Consider the following 20,751-nt stretch of genomic DNA (forward strand, 5'->3'; position numbering starts at 1 on the left):
TGTTTGTCCACCAGGAAGCCTTTATTGAGGGCCCTTTGGGCGGCAGGCAAGGGCTGCGCTGAGCCTGTGGACATAGAGGGATGGAGAGGCAGCCCGGCCTCAATCAAGGAGCAGACCGTGCAGGGCAGTGGGCAGAGGGCTGTCAGAGGACAAGGGGTACCACCATCCCCGCAAGAGCCTGGCGTCTCTGCACAGAGGACAGCAGGAAGGTGGATGGCGATGCCCAGGGCCCAGCTCCGGTGACACAGAGTGGCTCAGCAGCGGTACACGCAGAAGCAGAGAGGGCAGGGGAGATGTGTGGGGCAGGGAGGTGCTGTGGCTGCTTCGGGGTGCACCGAGGGGATCAGCCCAGGGGCTTCTTGCGGACGGGGTCCTGCGTCACAGCCAGCGCCACAGAGCCCCGCCCTCGCTCCCAAGTGTACCTGCGGAGACCCAGGTGGGCCGGGGTCAGACACGCGGCCCGGAGGATCCCAGGGGAAGGAGGGTGGTCCCAGAGCTTGGGGGCAAAGTCCTCCCGGGCACTCACGCGTTCCCAGCTGGAACCAGGAGGCTGTCATCGGGGGCCAGGCTCAGGTGCTGTTCCCCCATCGTCACCACAGAGGAGCCCTCCTGGGAAAGAGGAGCAGGACAATGGGAATGGAGGCGTGTCCAGGTGTCCCTGAGTCTCCCTGGCAAGGAGGCCCTGGGAGCCACTCCAGGCTCTGGGAGTCCAAGGCCCAGGAGCAGCCTGGTCCCCGCAGGCAGGAGGGTGTGCCACCCCGTCAGGGGCCCCACTTGCCAACTGCCACAGCCACACATCCACGTCCTGTCTTGGGCCCGCGCTGCTGCCTTGTCCATGGACGATCACCTGGCAGGAAGCGACATGGATCTTTCTCGTGCTTCTGCCCCACACAGGAGATGGCCTTGAACCTGGCCCCCGGACTCTAGGCCTGCAGCACCAGGCACAGCCTTATGCCCATGTGTGGAGCCAAGACCAGGACTTGGAGAGGAAGGCTGCCAGGCCGCAGGCCTCCCTGCTGCCTCCGTGATGAGCAGTGCTGCCTACCTGCGGTCCAGGACCGCGCCTGCCTGCCCTTCACACACACGCGCGCACACACACACACACACCGGATTCCTCTGCGGCCCAGCCCCACCACCGCTGACCCATGAAGGCATGACTGCCAGAAGCACACTCGGGACACATGACTCATATGTACACAGCTTAGTGTGGACTCATGTATCGCACACAGTTCCCCAAAGAGTGCCCCCCTGCCTTCTTCCATGAGATTCTGGCCTGAGGAGGAGGAGGGAGATGGGAGGGGGTGAGCCTCTTGGACCTGCATCAGCTTGGCAGGTCCTGCTGGCCCAGAGTGGGACTCAGTAGATGTCCATTGGCATAAACTGAAGCAGGAGGGAGCAGGCGTGTGCACGAGGCAGAAGGCAGGACCATGAGGCCAGCTCAGTGCCAAACGCCATTGCCGTGATGGGCTGGGAGGGGCTTTGTGGTGTGCGCCTGCTTGCAGGGCCCTGGTAAGCTCAGGTGCTCGCAGGCCAGACGTTTCAGGGCAGGTGTGTTCCCAGGGAGCATCCCTCCACCAGGGTGTCTGATTCAAACAGCAAGGGATGTGCCCGTGGCAAACTGTAAAGCACAAGCAGGCCCAAGCCTTGCACCTTGTACAGCCCAGGAGACCTGTCAGGACCTGGGCACTGCCTGCTACTCCTGTCATCCAGCCATGGTGCCTGCTGCCCTGCGCTCCCTGCCCTGGCTCCTGCTAACCTCAGCTGTCGCAGTGCCAGGCTATTTCAAGCCTCCATGCCTTTACCCATGCTTCTCCCTTACCTGGAATGCTCTCTCAGCCTCCCTTTCTTCCTTTTGCAAATTCCCATGTTTGATTTAAAATGCAGCTTACACGTGACCTCCTCCAGGAAGTCTTCCCTGACTTCCCCCCCAGCCTGGATTCCTCCTTCATTGTCCTATGGCTTCCTGAAGTTTCTCTACCAAATAACATACTATCTGATTGTGGTAATTGTTGATTAACTTATCTGTTTATCAGACCATACATTCTTTGAGGCAATGACTCTATCTTATTTTCCAGCCAAAGCCTGAAACATAAGAGGCATCCAATAAATGTTGAACGAAAGAAGGCCAGCTTTGTTTGGGTGGGTCTCTCTCTGTGCACCTTTCCACCTGACCCTCACCCCCAGGCACCTCTCTTCCTTCTGGCTCCCCAGGCTGAGACTGGCCAAAAGTTCAGGAATTCCTAGTAGAAGGATAACTCTAGACTCCGAGGAATCGGTCAGTGGATGGGGCAACCCCTACTCTGAAGGCAAAGAGAGACTGCTGGAGACCATGTAGACTCTTCTTCAGGCAAAGCTGTCACTCTTTGAGTCAGGGAGGAAACAGGAAGGCCTCTGTTTATGTCACAACCTCTGAAACTGTGTGTGTGTGTGTGTGTGTGTGTGTATGTGTGTGTGCACGTGTGTGTGATTAGTTCCCATTTCTGAGGGCTGCTGGGTAGATGCCCTGGGTGGCCCAGGGCCTCATTACCTGTGTCTCATAGGTGTCCCCAAACAGGCTGAGGGGTGTGCCTGCCTGCAGCTGTCTGCGGTGGCCATCCAGCCAGGCCTCCAGGGACACGGGCTCCATGACAGATCGTGTGCTCAGGGGGAATGGCGGTTCCTGGAGCAGCTGGTCTGCGCCCACAGCATAGCTGTGTCAGCGGCCTCTGGCCCAGCCCACCCAGAGCCCCAGCAGGCCTAGTGGTCCAGCTCTGAATCACCAGGATGGGCTCTGGATCCAGCTCGAGCACCAAGCGGCCACGTGGGGGACACTTGGTGCCATTGTCTCGTACCTTGAGTACTGGGCGGGGTACTCAAAAGGAGACTGGTGCTCTAGGCCCAGACTCATTCTACTCTGCGAAAGCAGAGAGGAAGGGAGGAAGGTGGTTCTCAAGGGGCTCACCAGGGATGGGCTTTCCTGTTTTGTGTTGCTCAGAGCTGAAGAACCTGCAGGAAGAAACGGGGAGGAGGACGAGCGGCTAGTGTTCCTGAATGCGTGGCCAGGGAGACACACACGCGCGCACACACTCATGGGGTCCCTACACAACTCGATGTAGGTCTACCCTCCCCTCCCTTCCAGCCCGGGCCCTCCCACCCGGGGAGGGGCAGACATTCCCCCCACATCCCAGACGCGCTGGCTCCAGTGTGGGTGGGTCTGCCCCCCCCCCCCCCCCCAGCCAGAGCAGGGTCCTCAGAGAGCAAGGGCCAGGGGCTGGGCTGGGGGCTCACTCCTGGATGATGGGGGCCAACTGAGTGCCAAGGTCCTTGCAGTAGAACCACTTCTCGAACAGGACGTCCGTGCTGTCCCCCACGTAGTACCTGCCAGAACAAAGGACAGGGAACCCAGCTCTCCACCTGGTTAGCCTCAGGGCGGCTCTGCTTGTGGAAGTCTGGAGCCTGGTAGCCCCGCAGAGCTGGCAGCTGCTTCACCCCGTTAGCACGACCTAGTGGCCAATGCTCACTCACGCACCCCTGGCTCTCCCAGAAGCACTGTGTGCCCCAAAATCGGGGGGAGGGGCTATGATCAACCCCATCTGCAAGTTCCCCAAACTTGACCATTTACAAAGTGGCTAGAACTCTGAAGCTCGGAGAAGCTGGGTAACTTGGCAGGGATTCCATAGCCTGTAAGTGGCGGGAGCAGGACGGACTCGAGACGGTCTTAGAAACACAGACAACATCAACAACGAGTGTCTTCATTTTCCCAGACAGGAAGCTGAGGCCAAGCCTGAATACAGGTGTGGATGCTCCGCCTGCCCGCTGCTAGTGGAGATCAGAGCGCAAGGAGCCCACGGAACCAACATGCAGAGGCTGCCCCCGGATGAGCTGTCCTGCTCCTTTAGGGGCCATGGATGCCTTTGAGAATCGGAGCAAAGGGCTGGGCCTCTTCTCCGGAGGAAAGTCCACGTGTGTGTCCACATAGCCTCTCCGAGACTCTCAGATGCCCAGGCAAGCCCCAGCCCGGCTCGGTGAGCTCCTGCGCCGGCAGATGCGGGCCGTGCGTCAGGGCCCTGGTGCGTGCAGCGCTTCTGTTGACGGAATGTCTAATCCTCAGGCTCAGCAACCAGGGCCAGGCCCGCTTCGTCCTTTTCAACTCCTCCCAAAAAAGAGAAGTGGTCCTGCTTATGGGACACGGTTTATAGACACAAGGCTCATCCTAAATTCTATCCTGAGATGGAGCTGGCCACCAGAAAGCTGCCTTCAGAGAGGCATTTGAATGCTGAGACCCTAGCTGTTTTTTTAATTAAAAGATTTTAGGGGTGCCTGGGTGTCTCAGCCATTAAGCGTCTGCCTTCGGCTCAGGTCATGATTCCAGGGTCCTGGGATCGAGCCCCGCACTGGGCTCCCTGCTCGGCGGGAAGCCTGCTTCTCCCTCTCCCACTCCCCCTGCTTGTGTTCCCCGTCTCGATGTCTCCCTCTGTCAAACAAATAAATAAAATCTTAAAAAAAAAAGATTTTATTTTTTCATTTGAAAGAGTGAGAGAGAGCAAGCATGAGCAGGGGAGGAGCAGAGGGAGGACCAGACTCCCCACTGAGCAGGGACCCCGATGCAGGACTTGATCCCAGGACTCCGGGATCATGACCTGAGCTGAAGGCAGATGCTTAACCAACTGAGGCACCCAGGTGCCCAGTCCCTGGCTTTTATTAAAGGTCAAAAGCAGAGAAGGGCACCTGGTTGGCTCAGTCAGTAGAGCCTGGGACTCTTGATCTCGAGGTGGTGGGTTTAAGCCCCACATTGCTTGTAGAGATTACTTAAAAATAAAGTCTTAAAAAAAAAAGTCAAAAGCAGCCAGATGAAATCTGTTACGGAATTTGCTGTAAAAATGTTATTGAGGACGGGGTGCCTGGGTGGCTCAGTCACCCGAGTCAACTGACTCTTGATTTTAGCTCAGGTCGTGATCTCAGGATGGTGAGAGAGCCCTGCATTTGGCTCCGTGCTCTGCGTGGAGTCTGTCTCTCTCCCTCTCCCTCTGCCCCTTCCTCCGCTCATGCGTGTGCAAGCTCATGCTCTCTCTCTAATACATAAATAAATAAAACTAAAAAAAATGTTATTGAGGACACTGTCCACTCTGTCACTAAAGGTTCATAAAGCCCCTTGTGAAAGATTTCTTTTGGAATTGAAGGCCAGACATCTGTTTCTACAACAGTAGGTTAGTATATCATTGTGTTTTTGAAAAGCATTGAGTAGTATAAGGAATGATCATGAGTTTTTTAAGTAAAGAAGCAAAATTCAACCCCATGCTTGCTAAGACTGCAATGCTGTAAGGAGTAGGTATGCACAGAAAAGAGGCAAGACAGAAGGTTAAGAGCTTTGTTAGGTTTAACTGGTAAGATGACAGGGTTTTTTGGTTTTCTCTTTATTATTGTTCATTTCATTTTATTGAGGTATCATTCACATTCCACAAGATTTTCCCTCTTCCTGACAAATAGTTTTAACTTTATTTGCTTTCTTTTACTCTTCCTGACTTCAAGACTGAACGTGTATGACTTTGCTGATTAGAAAAAGGGGAATCGTTAAAAAATAATCCATTGTAACAGGAGATGGGGGGCAAAGTATCCGGATCTCAGGAACTTGCTGAGAAATTTTAATTTTCTTAATTAAAAAAAATACAAAAAATAGTTTAGCTTTTGGAAAAACCTGTGTCCCTTGGAGCCACAGGCTGCCTCAGATAAGAAGTGGGTGACAGACTGGACCCCACTGGGAGCTCAGCTCTGGAAAGAGTGGCCGCCCCCCACCCCCCACCGGTGTTTGTCACCTCCTCGGTGCTGACTCACCCTCCTATCTAGACTGTCCTCATTTCCTATTTCTCTACAGTGCCAGCTCTGCTGCCTTCTAGCAATCTCAACCTCCCTGTGCCCAGTTATCTCATCTGCACAGTGGAGATGACAGCAGCGCCTGCCTCTCAGGGTCCCTGTGCAGGTGAGATGGGTAAGATACAGCGGGAGCGCCTCTCTGGTGTCCTAGCCAGTGTCCTATGCATGTCCGCGCTGGCTGTGGAATGAGGGGGGGGCAGAAACAAGCTGAGGGCATCCTGGGGTTGGAGGCTGGGAGGAGCGGCAGTGGTCCTGGCTGCCCAGGGCCAGGAGGGGCTGACCTTGGCATCCCCCCACCCTCCCGACTCTCCGAACACTTTGGTGTGGAAAGTGCAGGTTTTGGTCCCAGCCAAAGGCCTTCAGGCGGAGTGGGCTCCCATGGAGTCACAGAGGACATCCCTCCTGACCCCCATCGTCAGATCCCCACCGCCGCCACCCTAATCTGTCCCCGTCAGCCAGCACACACAAGATCTGCATGCCTCCTACCCACCCCGTGGCCAGCAAGTGCTTCCCTGGGTCTATCCAGGGTCTTTCCTCTGCTGCTTGCCCCCTGCCTCTGCCCCAGACGCCCGGACAAGGCCCATTTACCTGAGCCCATCTAGCTCCGTTGTCAGCCGCCTCCGTTCAATGACCAGTCCCATGGTGTTGGCAAACCTCTGTGGAGAGTGGGGTACCCCAGCCGGCAGGAGGAATATCTGCAGGGGTGGAGACAAGGTGCAGCAATCCCCTCCAGAGACCTGGGTGCCCGCAGAGTCCTGGCCTCCCCAGCCGGCCCACAGGGTCTAGCAGCTCCCCTCTCTGCTAGCCTCTAGCCCAGAAGCAGAAGAAATGTCAGGCCTGGCTGGATGGGCGGCTCACAGGAGGAAGTGCCCAAGGGCCAGGAAGGGAGGCAGGACAAGCCAGGGAGGACACACTCCAACCAAAGCCAGCATGAGCCGACCGTAGGTTCCTGCTCCTTGGTCCCTCCCCTCCCACGCCCTGGGGCCCAGGCTCACCTCTCCCTGCCGAATGGTCACAGCCCGGTGTTTCCCTTGCTCTAGGACTTGGAGAACCATGTCGCCCTCTAGCTGGTAAAACATCTGTGGGACAGGACGGCGGACAGGCTCAGCCCCTGCCCCCTCCCTCTTCCAGGTCCTTGGCCTGAGTTCTGACCCAGACACCTGAGCAACTTCCTGAAGGCCTTATGAGCAGTTCTGTCACTCGTACTCTGAGGCCCCAGTCTCTCCTGACACACGCTACAGACCGAAGTGCTGGGGACACACAGGATCACCCCTTGACACGTAAGAGATGACCAAAGTACCCAGGACGTCGCAATGGGTAGTTGGCGTGGGGGAAGGAGGCTGGCCGACATGCTCACTGGGGAATCCAGTGACCCCCTCAGTCAGGTAAGGAGAGGCGTCCCTGGGTCCCAGGGGCTGTGCGAGTACTCTCCGATACATTATCCGAAATCTTTACAGCAGGGGCGCCTGGGTGGCCCAGTTGGTTAAGCAACGGCCTTCAGCTCAGGTCCTGATCCTGGAGTCCCAGCATCAAATCCCGCATCAGGCTCCCTGCTCAGCAGGGAGTCTGCTTCTCCCTCTGACCCTCTCCTCTCTCACATTCTCTCTCACTCTCTCTCTCTCTCAAATAAATAAAATCTAAAAAGAAAAAGAAATCTTTACAACAGCCTCTAAAAATATTAGCCCCATTCTGTAGAAAGAAAAAAAAAATAACACCGAGCCTGAGTAGAGCAACTTGCCCAAGGTCACACGGTTAGTCCTGGAGCTGCACTTTGGACCCGAGTCTGTGAAGCTCGGGAGCCTGTGCTGGCTTCTCCGGCCCCTGTGAAGCCGGGCGGGGGCTGGACAGTGTCTGCTCAGACGCCTTTGGAGGTTGGCTGTGTAAATGTGGGCCCGGGGATGCTGGAATCAGGGAGGGTGGGGACTGAGGAAGGGGGCACTCACCTTCTGCTGTCTCCCTGGGGGTCCCTACTGTGCTTTTCCTAGTCCATCCTAAGCTCCTAAATAATGTCTTTAGTGAGATCACCCCACGGCCCTGGGAGGAGGAGGAGACACATTTTCCCTCCACCAGTCTCACACTGCGTGGGTGTGAAGAGCCCCAGCCAAACAGCTGAAGAGTTGTTATTAATAGTAATTATTACTATCATGTAAGGAGTTAGAGGTTCTGGTCACAGTATCTACTAAGGGAAATCCAGCCAAGCTCAGGGAACCTAGGGAAACGTGGCTCTGCAGTCGGCCAGAGGGGCAAGCTGACGAAACCCCTGCGAAGGGCAGTCTGGCAATGGGCAGGAAGGACCCGCACGGCTCATACCCCCGTGGGGCAGCCTAAGGGGCTTCTAAGGATGCGGGACCTTCAGTGCTGCAACCAGGAAAGTCCAGGGTGAACCGGGACATTTGGCCACCTGACACTGTTGACGAAGCATTTCTGTCTCTAGGAAGGTGGCTGCAGCAAAGCAGAGACGAAGCAGAGACGCCCTTGCCCCCTGGTGTGCATTCACTGCTGTTTGGCCACAGTGCATCACGGTTAAGAGCAGAGATTCCAGTGTCACCTAGCCCTCAGCTCGGCCAGGTCCTTGAGTGCCCTTGGTCAATTCACTTAGTCTTTCTGTGCCTCCATTTCCTCCTCGATAAATTGCCAGGATCTACTCAGAACGTTGCTGTGAGGTCTGCCCGGGATGCTGTGCACCCATGTACCTGGTACATGGTCAGCACCCAATAAACCTCTAGCTGTTAATACTAGTGAGGGCAGGAGTAGCAACGGTAATGCCAATAACAGGGGAAATGCCACTACTTTATGACAGAGTCAGAATGCAGAACGTTCTATAGCTATTGAAAATGATGTTTTTGAGTAACTTCATAAAATGGGAAAACGGGAAATACTAAATTTATGTGAAAGCAGATTCAAAACCGCCCTTGGCAGGATTCTAATTATGCAGGGTTACGTGTATAAAAGCAGACAGTGTTCACAGGGGGTCTCATGAGTGGTGGTGTTATGAACGAGGTATACATTTGTCTTTTCTTTATTTTGCATGTTTTCTACAATAAGCAAAGCTTACTTTTATTATTTTAAAAAACCCAGGCAGGGGGTGCCTGGGTGGCTCAGTCGTTAAGCATCTGCCTTAGGCTCAGGGCATGATCCTGGAGTCCTGGGATCGAGCCCCACGTCAGGCTCTTCCGCTGGGAGCCTGCTTCTTCCTCTCCCACTCCCCCTACCTGTGTTCCCTCTCTCGCTGGCTATTTTTCTCTCTGTCAAACAAATAAATAAATTCTTTTAAAAAATAAAAAAATAAAAATAAAAAACCCAAGTGGGTGCCTGGGTGGCTCAGTTGATTAAGCATCTGCCTTTGGCTTAGGTCGTGATCCGGAGTCCCGGGATCGAGCCTCTTACTGGGCTCCCTGCTCAGCAGGGAGTCTGCTTCTTCCTCCGCCCCTCACCTCGCTTGTGCCTTCTCTCTCTCTCAAATAAATAAATAAAATCTTAAAAAAAAAAAAAAAAACCCAGGCAAGTTATTTTAAACAAAAAACCCATTAGGTTCTTTTAGGGAGCAATTCTGTGATAACTGTGCCCCACTCCACTAGTCCTGAGAAAGCCATCTGTGTTGGGGGGATGGAAGAGGGTCCTTCTATGGATGGAGGGAGAGGAGGAAGGGCCTGGCGAGTTCGAAGGAGGGGACCATAGCCTTAGGCCCTGCAAATATCAGGGACAGCTGGGATGGAAGTAGCATCTGGAGTGATGGTCTGGTCAGATTCAAGCCCTTTCTAGGCAGGCTACAAGGTGTCAGCAGCCCTCAAACAAAAACAGGGAAAGGAAGTGATATCTTGCCTGTGCCCAGAGGCCTTCCCTGTGATGAGGGACAGGCCCAGCCTGGAGCAGAGGTGCAGGTCCTGAACAGCAGAAAATTCCCAACAGTCATGGGCAGTCCAAAAGGAATTATGTTCCATTTGGACGTACATGATGTTTGGGGCCTGGGGCCACAAGACGAACTGCACCAGTTGAGGCGGATGTTAAATCGAATCTGGCCTCCAAGGCCTTACAGGGGCTGCGGCTGGTCCAGAGAGCCAGTGTCTATTATGCCCCTTCCCTGCCCGGGCTCTGTGCACATGCACGCTCTGTACATACTGAATCCTCCCCCAGGCAGGGGCCAGTGTCCCTGATGCCACGGTAGTAAGAGGCAGACGCTTCAGCCCTGGTCTGGCTGACTCCCAGCCCAGGTGCCCTTGCATCTGTGCACACCAAGAGGAGTCAGGTAAATGGAATATGTGTGGGTGCTGAAGCTGGGCAACCCGAAGAGCTGTTGCAGAAGCCTGAGCTCAGCAGGACGACGATTTGGCTCAGTGATGCCTTTCCTCTGACCAGGGAGGAGCCTGGACAGCTCCTACAGCACAGCCTGGGGAAGGACAGGGGGCACAGAGAGGATGCTGACCCTCAGCTCTGCGGCTTCCCAGGGCCTCTGGCTGCAACTCTCCCCAACCCCAGGATGAGAACAAGCTGCCACAAACCCACTTCGAGCTGAATTCCTCCCAGCCACCTGAGTGTCCCACCTGAGAGGGGCCACCTACTCAGGCCAGCCCTCCTTATCTGTCAGCCACTCAGCTGAGTCTCTGCTTGGCCTGGGCCCCTCAGGGGACACCCATCCACACCACCAGAGCAGCTTGGGGAGACCCAAAAGTGGGGTGTGGGGCAGAGGCGGTCGGGGCCAAGGGAAGGAAAGAGGGAGTGAGACGGGAAAGGTGGGCACTGACACCAGGGTTAACAGGGTGGAAGCCTCTGGAAGGCAAGTGGAGGGGCCTAAGGTTGACTGAAGCAAGCAGAGAAACCGGCAACCGGTCTAGTCTACAGCACGGCATGGTAGCCGCTCCCAGCTGAACCCCGTCTTCTCTCTGCAGCTTGGATATTCCTGCTGATTTTTGCCATAGAGGAAAACGGTCTCCCCTGAGGTGCGGTGAGAAGCGGGTGTCTGGGAGAGGTGAGGGGTTAGCTGGCCTGCTCTGTGAGGCTGCTCCCTGCTGGCCCGGGGTCCTCACTCTCCTGCCCGCCCCCCACCACTAGGTGCTCTGTAAATATTTGTTGAGTGAGTGATTCTCCTGTGCTCCCTCCAGTCCCTGGCTGTGGCTGAGAGGCCAGGGGTGGGGGTGGAGGCTGGTGACCAAGCTGGACTCTGGACCTTGAACCCCTGCGTCAGGCCCAGACCCCCCACGATGACCGGTGTCGGTTCCCTATACTGATCTTTTGTCACCAGAGATCCTCAAAGCCGGAAACCCGCCTGTGTCCCTCCTTCAGGGGGCCCATCTTTTTCTTTTTAATTCTACTTTTGTTTATTTACCTTGCAGTACGTAGGTAGTACAGAAACAGTTCAAAATTCAAGGAACAAAAGGGTATTCAATGCAATTCCCCCCCCCCCCCCCGCAAGCCCCTAGGAACTCATGTGTCTTAGGCCCTCTAGATAAGGAAGGGGCCTCCCAGCCCCAACCCTTTCCAGAGAACTCAGCTCCTGGGACCAGACTGGAGCACCCTGGTCCCTGTCAGCATTTGGGTCTCATTTGGGAGGTCTTACATATTCAGATTTGAAGGGGAGGGGACCAGGGCCTCACACCTGGCACATGGATGGCCAAGGGGTGATGCCCAGCAGCTCAAGCCACCCTCTCAAACCCACAAAGCCTGGGCTCTTTCCTGGGGCTCCCGCAGCAGAGCTGGAGGACGGAGCTGTCACTGTGCGCCCACAACTTGCAGGCAGCCGTTCTGCCCTGGAATTTCAGTACCGCCCCCTTCATCCATCAGTCACCTGACCCCCCCCCCCATCCTGTCCACAGGCTCTGGCTCTTGCTTGGGAAGCGTCCCCCTCCTCCACGGCTATTAAAGAAGAGGGCAGTAGCAGGCCTACCTCCTCACCCTCCTCGATGTGGTAGTCCTTCCTGATGTTGGGGCCCCCGACGAACATGACTTTGAGCTGCTTCTGGTGCCTGTAATCGACAAGGGGGAAGAGGTCCTGAACCAGCTCGTGGGACAGGACAGGAGGGGTACAGGGGCCCGTGGGTACACCTGGGAGAGGTGACAGGGCTGTTTCTGTATCATTGTCCCTACAGTCTTGACATGTTTCCCCCCAACTCAGTATGGCTGTGCGCATCCAAGAGTGTGTGTGTGTGTGTGTGTGTGTGTGTGTGTGTGTGTGTGTCTGAGACTATACGTGTACCTCCGTCTTTCTGTATCTGTGTCTCAGTGAATGTGTGTGTGTGTCCTCAATATCGTCTGAGCTAGTAGTGGGGAGCAGTGTGGTCATGGGTCTACACTTCCTCAGCCAGGATCCCTGGCCTTGCTCAAGATCTCCAGTTACAGGACAGCACACTGCAGGCACCACTTCCTGGGGCTGGGGGCAGTGGTGGGGTGAAATGACCTTTAACCCCCTCTCTCCAAGCCGACTATGAGACTCACTGCTCCCCGAAAACTGCTGGCTTGAAGCTGTGAGACACTTGGGGAAGGAAGTGGAGGGGAAAGCTGGATGCAGAGACCTGGAGACTGGAAGTGATGGGGGTCCCAGTGGCGTGAGAGTGGGAGTCATCTGGGGGAGCAATGGCGAGAAGGTGGAACTAGGTGACCACAGGCTTCAAGAGCTCAGCCAAGGAGTTTCGTCTTGGCCTGAAGGGTGCCAGGGAGCCTAGGAAAGGTCTGTGGTCTTGTTTGTTTGTTCTTTTGTTTAAGTTTTATTTAAGTAATCTCTACACCCAACATGGGGCTGGAACTTATGACCCCGAGATCAAGGGTCACGACGTGCTCTTCCAGCTGAGCCAGCCAGGTGCCTCAAAAAGTGTTTTTTTAAATCAACCTTCCTAGGGTATAATTTAGGTACATATGGAAAGCTCTTGAATAAGCCCACTCAAGAACTATTTCCACTCATCAGCCAGATCATGTCCCTCCTCTGCTCACCCCCTTGCAGTTTCATATGACCCTCCCTCACCCCCAAATTTATATGTTGAAGTCCTACCCCCAGGACCTCAGAATGTGACTCAATTTGGAAATAGGGTCATTGCAGATATAACTGATTAAGCCACAGTGAGGTCACACTGGAGTAGGCTGGGCCCTTAATCCTTATTAAAAGGGGAAATTTAGAGGTGCCTAGGTGGCTCAGTCAGTAAGTGTCTGCCTTTGACTCAGGTCATGATCCTGGGGTCCTAGGATGGGGCCCCGAGTCGGGCTCCCTGCTCAATGGGGAGTCTGCTTCTCCCTCTCCCTCTGCCCACTGCCACCCTGCCCCCGGCCGCTTGTGTTCTCTCTTTCACTTTCTCTCTCTCAAATAAATAAATAAAATCTTTTTTTTTTTTTAAAGGGGGGGAAGTTTAGACACAGACACACTGACAGGGAGAGTGCCCTGTGAAGATGAGGACAGAGATCGGGGTGATGCAGCAGAAGCCAAGGAAGGGAAAGATGGCTGCCAAGCCATCAGGAGCTAGGAGAGGCCTGGGGCAGACTCTCTGACAGCCCCAGCCAACACAGGGTGGGGGGCCACAGCTCTGTTCCACCCCGTGGCCGTTATGCTGGCCTGCCTCCACCCCTTGTCTGTTTGTATGTATTGGCCGCCTCCTCTCCCCGAATGTCAGAGCCCCAGGTGACTGTGTTTTCTGCTGCATCTCCAGTGCCCAGAACAGTGCCTGGCACGTACTGAGTGCTCAGTGAACGCCTGCTGAACGAATAAAGGCAGGGCCTGCATTCTGTGACTGTTAATACTGGGGCTGAGCCAGAGGCCCGGTGGGGGTAGCTGGAGGAGGGAGGCAGCACACTGCCCAGGCTGGAGGTGACAAGGGTGGCCCCAGAGCAGTGGCCAAAGGGCTGGAGAGGAACAGAGGGATGTGAGACACTGTGGGGACACCCTGGGGCACCGAGAACCAGCTGCACAGGGATGAAGTGGAGGAAAGGGGTGAGGGCCACGACACTGGTAGAAGACACGAGGCTCTGGGGTGGGGGTGGGGGGGCTGTGAGCCGGTGGCAGTGCTACACAGTGACCCAGAGTGTGGACTTGGGAGTCAAGCTCTTCCATGGGCTGGAGTCTGGATCGGGGCTCATACTAGCTGTGGGACACTGGGAGAGTGACTTATTAGAATCCCACCTCAAGGAGCTAGTGTGAGGACTAGGTGAGTGGCTGTAACAATACTGAGCACGGCTTCTGGCTTGTCAAGGTGTGCGAATGCAGCTGTGTGGTTTGGGGTGCTGGGCATTGGGGATGCTCTGCAGACCTGGCAGTGTGAGCCAGAGCTGGGAAGCACACCAGGCCCCGCCAGGGGGCAGAGGGGAGGGGGGAGGTGAAGGGGCCTTGGGGGAGGGCCCAGGTCTGCTGGAGAAACTGCGGCCAACCCTTGGCCCTGCTGGGTGTTGTGAACAGAGTTGGCCAGGGACGGTCTGGTGGGATGTATGCGGCCTGCAAGGAGGGGCCCCGGGAGAGCACTAAATCAAGATCCTCCTACAGGAGCTGATAGTCCGACTTCACCCTCTGGCTGCTGGTTCTAGTGCAATTCTGGGGCATCCTAAAAACTACCCTCCCTTAACTTCTGAGAGTCACCAGGGGGTTGGAGAGCTATCTCTAAGCCCTGGGGACAGGGCGGTGACCTGCCACCTGCATCTCTCCTAGTCTCAGTCACCCAGCCATCTTCCGAAGTCAAGGTCACAATCTCGAGGGCAGAGCCATCAGAAAGAGGAACAGAAGAGGGTGGTGGAACCCGGAAGAGCCTGCCCGCCCCGTCCCCCGCCGAAGGCACAGGAGGATGGTGGGCCCTTTATGCAGGCTCCTGGGTCAAGGAGCTGGGGCTGGAGGGTGAGGGATGAGGGGTGCTGACGGGGGCGGGGAGGTGGGGACAAAGGGCAGGAGGAGGGCGGCGTGCCTGGGACTCACAGGAGCTTGTTGCAGACCGGGGGCAGGAAGGAGGCCCGGTTCTCCTCCACCCAAGTCTTCACCCTCACGGGACGCGCCATGGCCGCCCGGGAGCCGGCTCTGGAGCCGGATGCCCCGGCGGGTGTCCGAGGGGTGCGGCTCCGCCCAGCCGCCCATTGGCCGCCTCGCGAATCGGCGACCCCGGGGCCAAAGGGCGGGACAACCCCCCACGCCGCCCCCACCGCCGGGGCAATGGCGGGGCTGCGGGCTTCGACGTAGCCCTTCCCGGACTTTGGTCCCGGGCCCGCCCGCCCCCCGCGCCGCCCCTGCACAGCCGGAGGGCCTCCGCGCGGAGGAGGCGGGGCGCCGGGTGGGAGCGCCCCTGCTTTTCGCCGGGGTCGGGCTCAGCCCCCCCTCACGTGCTGGGGCTCCCCGCGAACGTGCGCGGTCCCCTGTCCCCAGACTTTGCGCCTGGACCCCGGGGAGGCCCCCGAAGACAGACTGCGATGGGAGGAAGGCGGGTGTGGAAATCCGAGCACGTGAGTACGGAGGTGCCGGCCCTGGATGGAAGCCTCGGTTTCCTCCTCCGAAAAATGGGAATGTCGGACGAGGCCGGCGGTCAGGCCGGGGTCCCCAGGTTTAGCGAGTGCCGCTCGCCTGGCCTCGCCTCAGGCTGGGTGAGAGCGGCGAGCCGGGGCGGGGGGGGGGGGAACGGGGCGCGCCACGGGGACCCCTGGCCCTCGCCTGCGTTCGCAGGTGTCAGACAGCACCGACGAGGCGTCCGGCACTGCCTGAGCTCCTGACGTGTCTCAGGGACAGACTCAAGTCACACGACACTTCGGTGAGAGTTTTACCGACGAAGAACCGGGCACTCGGTGTCCCAGCCCTCGGGAATCTCGGGGTTCGGGGGTGGGGTGGGCTGACACACCTGTGCCCGCGCTTCCAGCTGAGTTACCCTCGGGGGCGCGACTGTGAAATCGGAGAACCGGATGTGGGTGCGGAGGAGGGCAAGACGGCTCGACACCTGCTTTCTTCTCTTCCTTCCGGACTCAGAATTCTTAGGGAAAATGTGCGTGTGTGTTGGAGGAGGGTGGGGTGGGGAGAGGGAAAACAGCTCAGGCTCCGACTCCGGAATCCAGACCACAGAGTTTAAGAAATTCAACTCCTCTAGCTCCTGCCTTCCCAGCCCTTCTAGCCCCTTCCCTGCTGCCTGCGGTGGGCTGGTTTTCTCAGCACCTTCCCCTACACAGACCCTGCGCCCGCTCCCCCACCAACCCTGCGCAAATCAGAACCCAGTCAGAGAGGCGAGAAGGTTGCCACCGACCTCTGCTGGGAGGACCCTCCTGTTTCCTCTCCACCCGCACCTCTTTCCCCCTCTTTCCCCGGCCCTTCGTTTTCTTTTTAAGTTATTTATTTATACTTTTTTCCCCCCTGAGCATTTCTTTCTGTAATATTGTTTGGCACCAAAACAACTCAAACCATATTCTTTGTCTCTATAAGTAATCCATAGGAGAGGTAAACAGGGGCTCGTGAGGCCACAAGGATCAGTGAGAGGTTAGGTTTGTTTTGGATGTTTGTTAACTGGCTGGCTGGGTAGGAGGGTGGATAAAGGCATGAATGAATTCACAGATGTTCTGTTAACATAGTACAAAGGAAGGGATAGTTACCCTGTATTTTAATGTATGTAGTCAAATAACGTGAAGCATCGAGGCCACAAGTAGAATGTTTGGGGTCTGAATTATCCAGATAAACCCTAAACACAGGCTAAATAATCTGCTGTCTGCACACTGTCAAATATGCCCTCTGGTTTGTACCGTTTAAGATAAAAAAATCACATCTGTTCAATTGGCAATCTTCCTTGTTTGAGTGTCAGGCACCATCTGACTCCAATGTTCAGAAAAATGACAGTTTGCATGTTATCCCAGTGTTTTGGCATTGTCTGGTCACAGCCAGCTGAAATCCTCCTACATGTGAAGCTGTGGGCTCTTCGCAGTTTCTAGACCTTACCTCCTTGCAGTAGCCACCTCTCCCCTCTGCACACAGGAGCTGTGGAATCAGAGGCAAACAGCATCTGCCCTAGGATCAGAGCTCCTTAGAACCTGTCCTGCCTGCTGGTACCTTTCTCAGGCCTCCCCTGGATGGCAGTGACTCCCCTGTCCAAGTTACTGAGTTCAATAGATGCTTCTAGACGTTGGTGAACGTGGTTAGTGATAACTGTCAGATCCCTACAGTCTCTCAATGGACAGAACCAGTTGCTCCAGCCTATCCCTTTCCCCAAGCTTCTGGGTCTATCTGTCTTTGCCTCCCTGGCTCTCCCAATTTCCCACACTTTCATGTAATTTAGCAAGTATTTAAGAACAGATAGCTTAGATGAATAAGAGGGCTAGGTTATGAACTGTATTGGTTACTTGGAAATCTGTGCTTTGGGCCTGCTATCTCTTGAGTTATTGAGAAATCTGTTTTGAAATATCTAGACATATGGTTGGTTTATTTTTGTTGTTGGTTTTTTTGTGGTTGTTTGGCTGTCATTGTTCTTTTCATTTCTAATTTTATTGCACTATGGTGAGTGAAGATGGTCTGAGTATTATTTTTGAGTGGAGGGATGTGTTACTATTTCCTTTGCAGCTTAGCCTACGGTTGACTTTGTGAATGTGTGTTCTTCTCTCAGAATGCAGTTCTAAATGTTTCTATGACATCAACCTTCTGTGACACCCAAATATCATTATCTTTATTATTATATTTTTTTTGAGAGAGAGAGATCAAGTGAGCAGGGTGGCAGGGGCAGAGGGAGAGGGAGAGAGAGAACCTTAAGTAGGCTCTTCACCCAGCTTGAAGCCCAATGCGGGGCTTGATCTCATGACCTTGACATCATGACCTGAGCCAAAATCAAGAGTTGGTTGTTTAACTGACTGAACCACCCAGGTGCCCCATCGTTATCCTTATTTTAAAAAACTGCTTAATATTTTGGTTTCTGAGAGAAATATGTTAGAGTCTCCAGTGTAATTTTTGGTCAGTTTCTCCCTATTCTTTCAGTGGATTTTACTTTACATATTTTGAATCTACATTGTTAGATGTAAAAAGCCTCATGACTATTTTACCTTTCTGTTGTAGTGTTTCTAGACCAATAGGAGCCATTTCTTCTTAGTTTCTTTTCACCTTGACTTCAGATTTGATACTAATATTGCTATACCTTTGTGTGTTTGCATATTTTCCAGGTATTGTAAGTTGATCGAAAAGATGCTACGGGGCGCCTGGCTGGCTCAGTCAGTAGAGCATGCGACCCTTGACCTCAGGGTTTTGAGTTTGAGCCCCATGTTGGGTGTAGAGATAACTTAAAAGTAAAATCTTAAAAAAAAAAAAGATGCCACAATAACTTCTTCACTTCTCGAATCCATATGCCTTGCAGCGTGACTTTGCCACTCGTCCCATCAAAGGTGAGTGTGTCCTCACCCATGGCACAGAAACACCCATGGAGTTTAAAAATTTCATCTGAGAGCCTCTGTTATTGAAAAGGAGATCAAGTCTTTCATGTTTGTGTAATTATTGCCATGTTTGTTTGTACATACTCCTGACATCTTATTTTCTGTTTTCTAATTGCCATGCTGTGCTGTTTCCTATTGCTGCTAAAACAGATTACTACAAACCTAGCAGGGCTTACAGCGAGACACGCTTATTATCTTACAGTTCTGTGCGTCAGAAGTCTGAATGGGTCTTGTGGGCTAAAATCAAAGTGTTGTCAGAGTTGTATTTTTTTCTGGGGGCTCGAGGAGAGAACCTCTTTTCCTTGCCTTTCGCAGCTGCTAGAAGCCATCTGCATTCCTTGGCGCAGGGGCCTTCCTCCATTGCTAAAGGGCATCACTTCATCCTCTGTTCTCCTTGTCACACCTCTCTCCCTGTGACCCTCCTGCCTCCCTCTTTCCCTTGTAAGAACCTTAGTGATTACATTGGACGCACTCAGACAACCCAGGATAGTCCCTCCATCTCCAACCCCTTACTATAATCATACCTGCGCAAGCCCCTTTCATCATGTAGGGTGACATAGTCACAGATTCTGGGAATTAGGACGTGGAGGTCTTTGGTAGGGGGAGTGGATGGGAGGGTGGGGCATTATTCTGTCTATGCACGTCCCTCCTCCTTGTTTTTTCTTTCTATTTTTTCTCTTTCTTTCCTAGTTTATCAGGATGCTTGTGGCTGCGAGTAACAGAAACCCCAGTTAAACAGTGGTTTAACCAATAGGAAGTTAAAGGCTCGTGTAACTGGATACCCAGTGGGAGAATGAGCCTGTGACCAGCGGTGTCATCACGGACCCTGATTCTTCCCATTCTTCAGATCTGCCGTCTGCAGCATCAGCTTTATCCCAATGCTGCTTCTTTGAGGGGTCAAGGGATGTAAAGTATCCATAGCTTTTCCTTTAGGCCAGGGGTTCCTGACCTTGGCACCACTGACATTTTGGCCTGACTGATTTTGGGGGGGGGGGGGGCTGTCCTTTGCATTGTAGGATGTTTAGCGCATCCGTGGTTTCTCTCCCCTAGATGCCAGAGCTCTTCTCCAGTTGGGATGATCAAAAATGTCTCCAGACATTGCCCAGTGTCTCTGGGGGTCAAAGTTGCCCCCAGGCAAGAACCAGATGTGTTTACTGGCAATCTAAGGCTCACATGGCCACACAGTTATTGAGGTAAAGGGAGTGGGCTACTCTGATTTAGTCAAATTAATATTTATACTTGAAGGTGGAGGTGGAGTCGGCTTCCCCCTAAATCTGCAGCCATGGGGAAGGGGTGGGGTTCTCACACAAAACTCTGGCACACGACTGGGCGGTAGGAAGTGATGTTTGGGGGTAGCTAGCCATGTCCACGACACCTGGCTTTTTTGATTAAGTGTTCTTTGATCCATTTCTCCTTCTGTATTCTATTCCCATGTATCTAGGGGTTATTCTTTAAATACGCGCATTTAGGGGCGCCTGGGTGGCACAGCGGTTAAGCGTCTGCCTTCGGCTCAGGGTGTGATCCTGGTGTTACGGGATCGAGCCCCACATCAGGCTCCTCCGCTATGAGCCTGCTTCTTCCTCTCCCACTCCCCCTGCTTGTGTTCCCTCTCTCGCTGGCTGTCTCTATCTCTGTCAAATAAATAAATAAAATCTTTAAAAAAAAATATGTGCATTTATTGAAATTTGTAGATTTCTAATAATGTATATTGTTAAACAGCATCTATATCCACCCCTAGCACCCAAGGTAAGAACAAAGGAAACTGGGCAAGCTTTAACTTCCTTCTGGAATTCCTTACTGGCAACTTCCATGTTGATTTATTTTGTTTAGATTATTATTTAAAAATTTTATACAGGCAATACTTAGATGTCTTAGTATGTTTTCCTAATGTATTAACTTGCTATTACTTCTTGTATTCCATACATTTTTGGAAACTTACTCTTTGTGTTCGTATGTGTGTGTATCTTTCTTCAGATCTGGGAAATGCTTGGCTTTTATAAAAAATTGTTTCGCATCTATTCTCTCTGTTAGCAACTTCTGAAAATTTTTTTTGATGAAGGTAGCATTTTTAAATCTTATCTGCATGTCGTTGAACTTTCTTTCCCCATCTCCCTTTGTCCTGCATTCTGGGAATATTCTTCTGCCTAATCTTCTAGTTTTCTGTTTAGTTAAAGTATTCTACGGTTCAGCCCATCTACTGGGTTTTAAGTTTCAATGGTTTCATATTTTTATTTACAAATACTTGAATTGGTATCCTCCTACAACTGGCTGTCTTCATTTCATGGACGTGATGCTCACCCTTATTTCTTCGAGGAAACTGTTGTAAGATGTGAACTCTGTATCAGTGATAGTAATATTAGCTGCTGTAACAGGAAAAGCCCACCCCAAAGTTAGTGGTTTAACACAATGACCATTCACTCCTCATTCCTGTGAGGCACATTCCTCTGCCCCCCACCTTTGGGGATCTGATTTGACAGAAGTTGACGCAGGACCTTGTCTCCTTCCTCAGGTAGCTGCTTCTCCGTTCACAGGTTAGAAAATTGAAACTGCAGCTGAGAGTAT

The 20,751-nt window shown here is 53.7% G+C and overlaps 2 protein-coding genes across 21 annotated transcripts in view; one reads left to right on the forward strand and one right to left on the reverse strand.

Moving 5' to 3' along the window:
• Positions 1 to 14,932, reverse strand: HAAO (3-hydroxyanthranilate 3,4-dioxygenase). Of its 2 annotated transcripts, XM_045771636.2 has the most exons (10): positions 14,729 to 14,930; positions 11,732 to 11,810; positions 6,846 to 6,929; positions 6,439 to 6,545; positions 3,268 to 3,357; positions 2,942 to 2,985; positions 2,528 to 2,673; positions 779 to 847; positions 527 to 609; positions 1 to 422 (listed from the first exon to the last, which is right to left on the reverse strand). In XM_045771636.2, exons 1-10 carry the CDS (start codon positions 14,806 to 14,808, stop codon positions 344 to 346), a joined length of 861 nt encoding a protein of 286 aa, XP_045627592.2. In that variant the 5' UTR covers positions 14,809 to 14,930; the 3' UTR covers positions 1 to 343. The 2 variants fall into 2 exon arrangements, with proteins under 2 accessions (XP_045627592.2, XP_045627594.2); XM_045771638.2 differs by lacking the exon at positions 779 to 847 and having other exon boundaries at positions 14,729 to 14,932.
• The window catches only part of LOC123775981 (uncharacterized), a 9,165-nt gene continuing 2,277 nt past the window's right edge, over positions 13,864 to 20,751 (forward strand). For 2 of the 19 annotated variants that reach the window (XR_015725144.1, XR_006775233.2), the window contains exons 1-5: positions 14,196 to 14,650; positions 15,170 to 15,548; positions 15,654 to 15,776; positions 17,923 to 18,141; positions 18,880 to 19,382. Coding sequence is in view for 1 of the 19 variants with exons in the window: in XM_045771640.2 (XP_045627596.2) it covers positions 14,615 to 14,650; positions 15,170 to 15,246; positions 15,464 to 15,548; positions 15,654 to 15,776; positions 17,923 to 17,931 (330 nt within the window). In the remaining 18 variants the exon portion in view is untranslated. The other 17 variants (XR_015725147.1, XR_015725146.1, XR_015725139.1 and 14 more) reach the window with 16 other exon arrangements.

Source organism: Ursus americanus, chromosome 7 (genome assembly GCF_024610735.1).
Source record: "Ursus americanus isolate L20-20 chromosome 7, mUrsAme1.1.p, whole genome shotgun sequence".
Lineage (NCBI taxonomy): Eukaryota > Metazoa > Chordata > Mammalia > Carnivora > Ursidae > Ursus > Ursus americanus.

Bases quoted from the DNA above. Each gene is read 5' to 3' on its own strand.
- HAAO (XM_045771636.2), bottom strand. From the start codon at position 14,808: ATGGCGCGTCCCGTGAGGGTGAAGACTTGGGTGGAGGAGAACCGGGCC. The intron at 6,930-11,731 runs GTAGGCCTGCTA...CCTGTCCCACAG, and splicing joins ACATCGAGGAGGGTGAGGAG to ATGTTTTACCAGCTAGAGGG. The intron at 2,674-2,941 runs GTGAGCCCCTTG...CTGTGGGCGCAG, and splicing joins AACAGGAAAGCCCATCCCTG to ACCAGCTGCTCCAGGAACCG.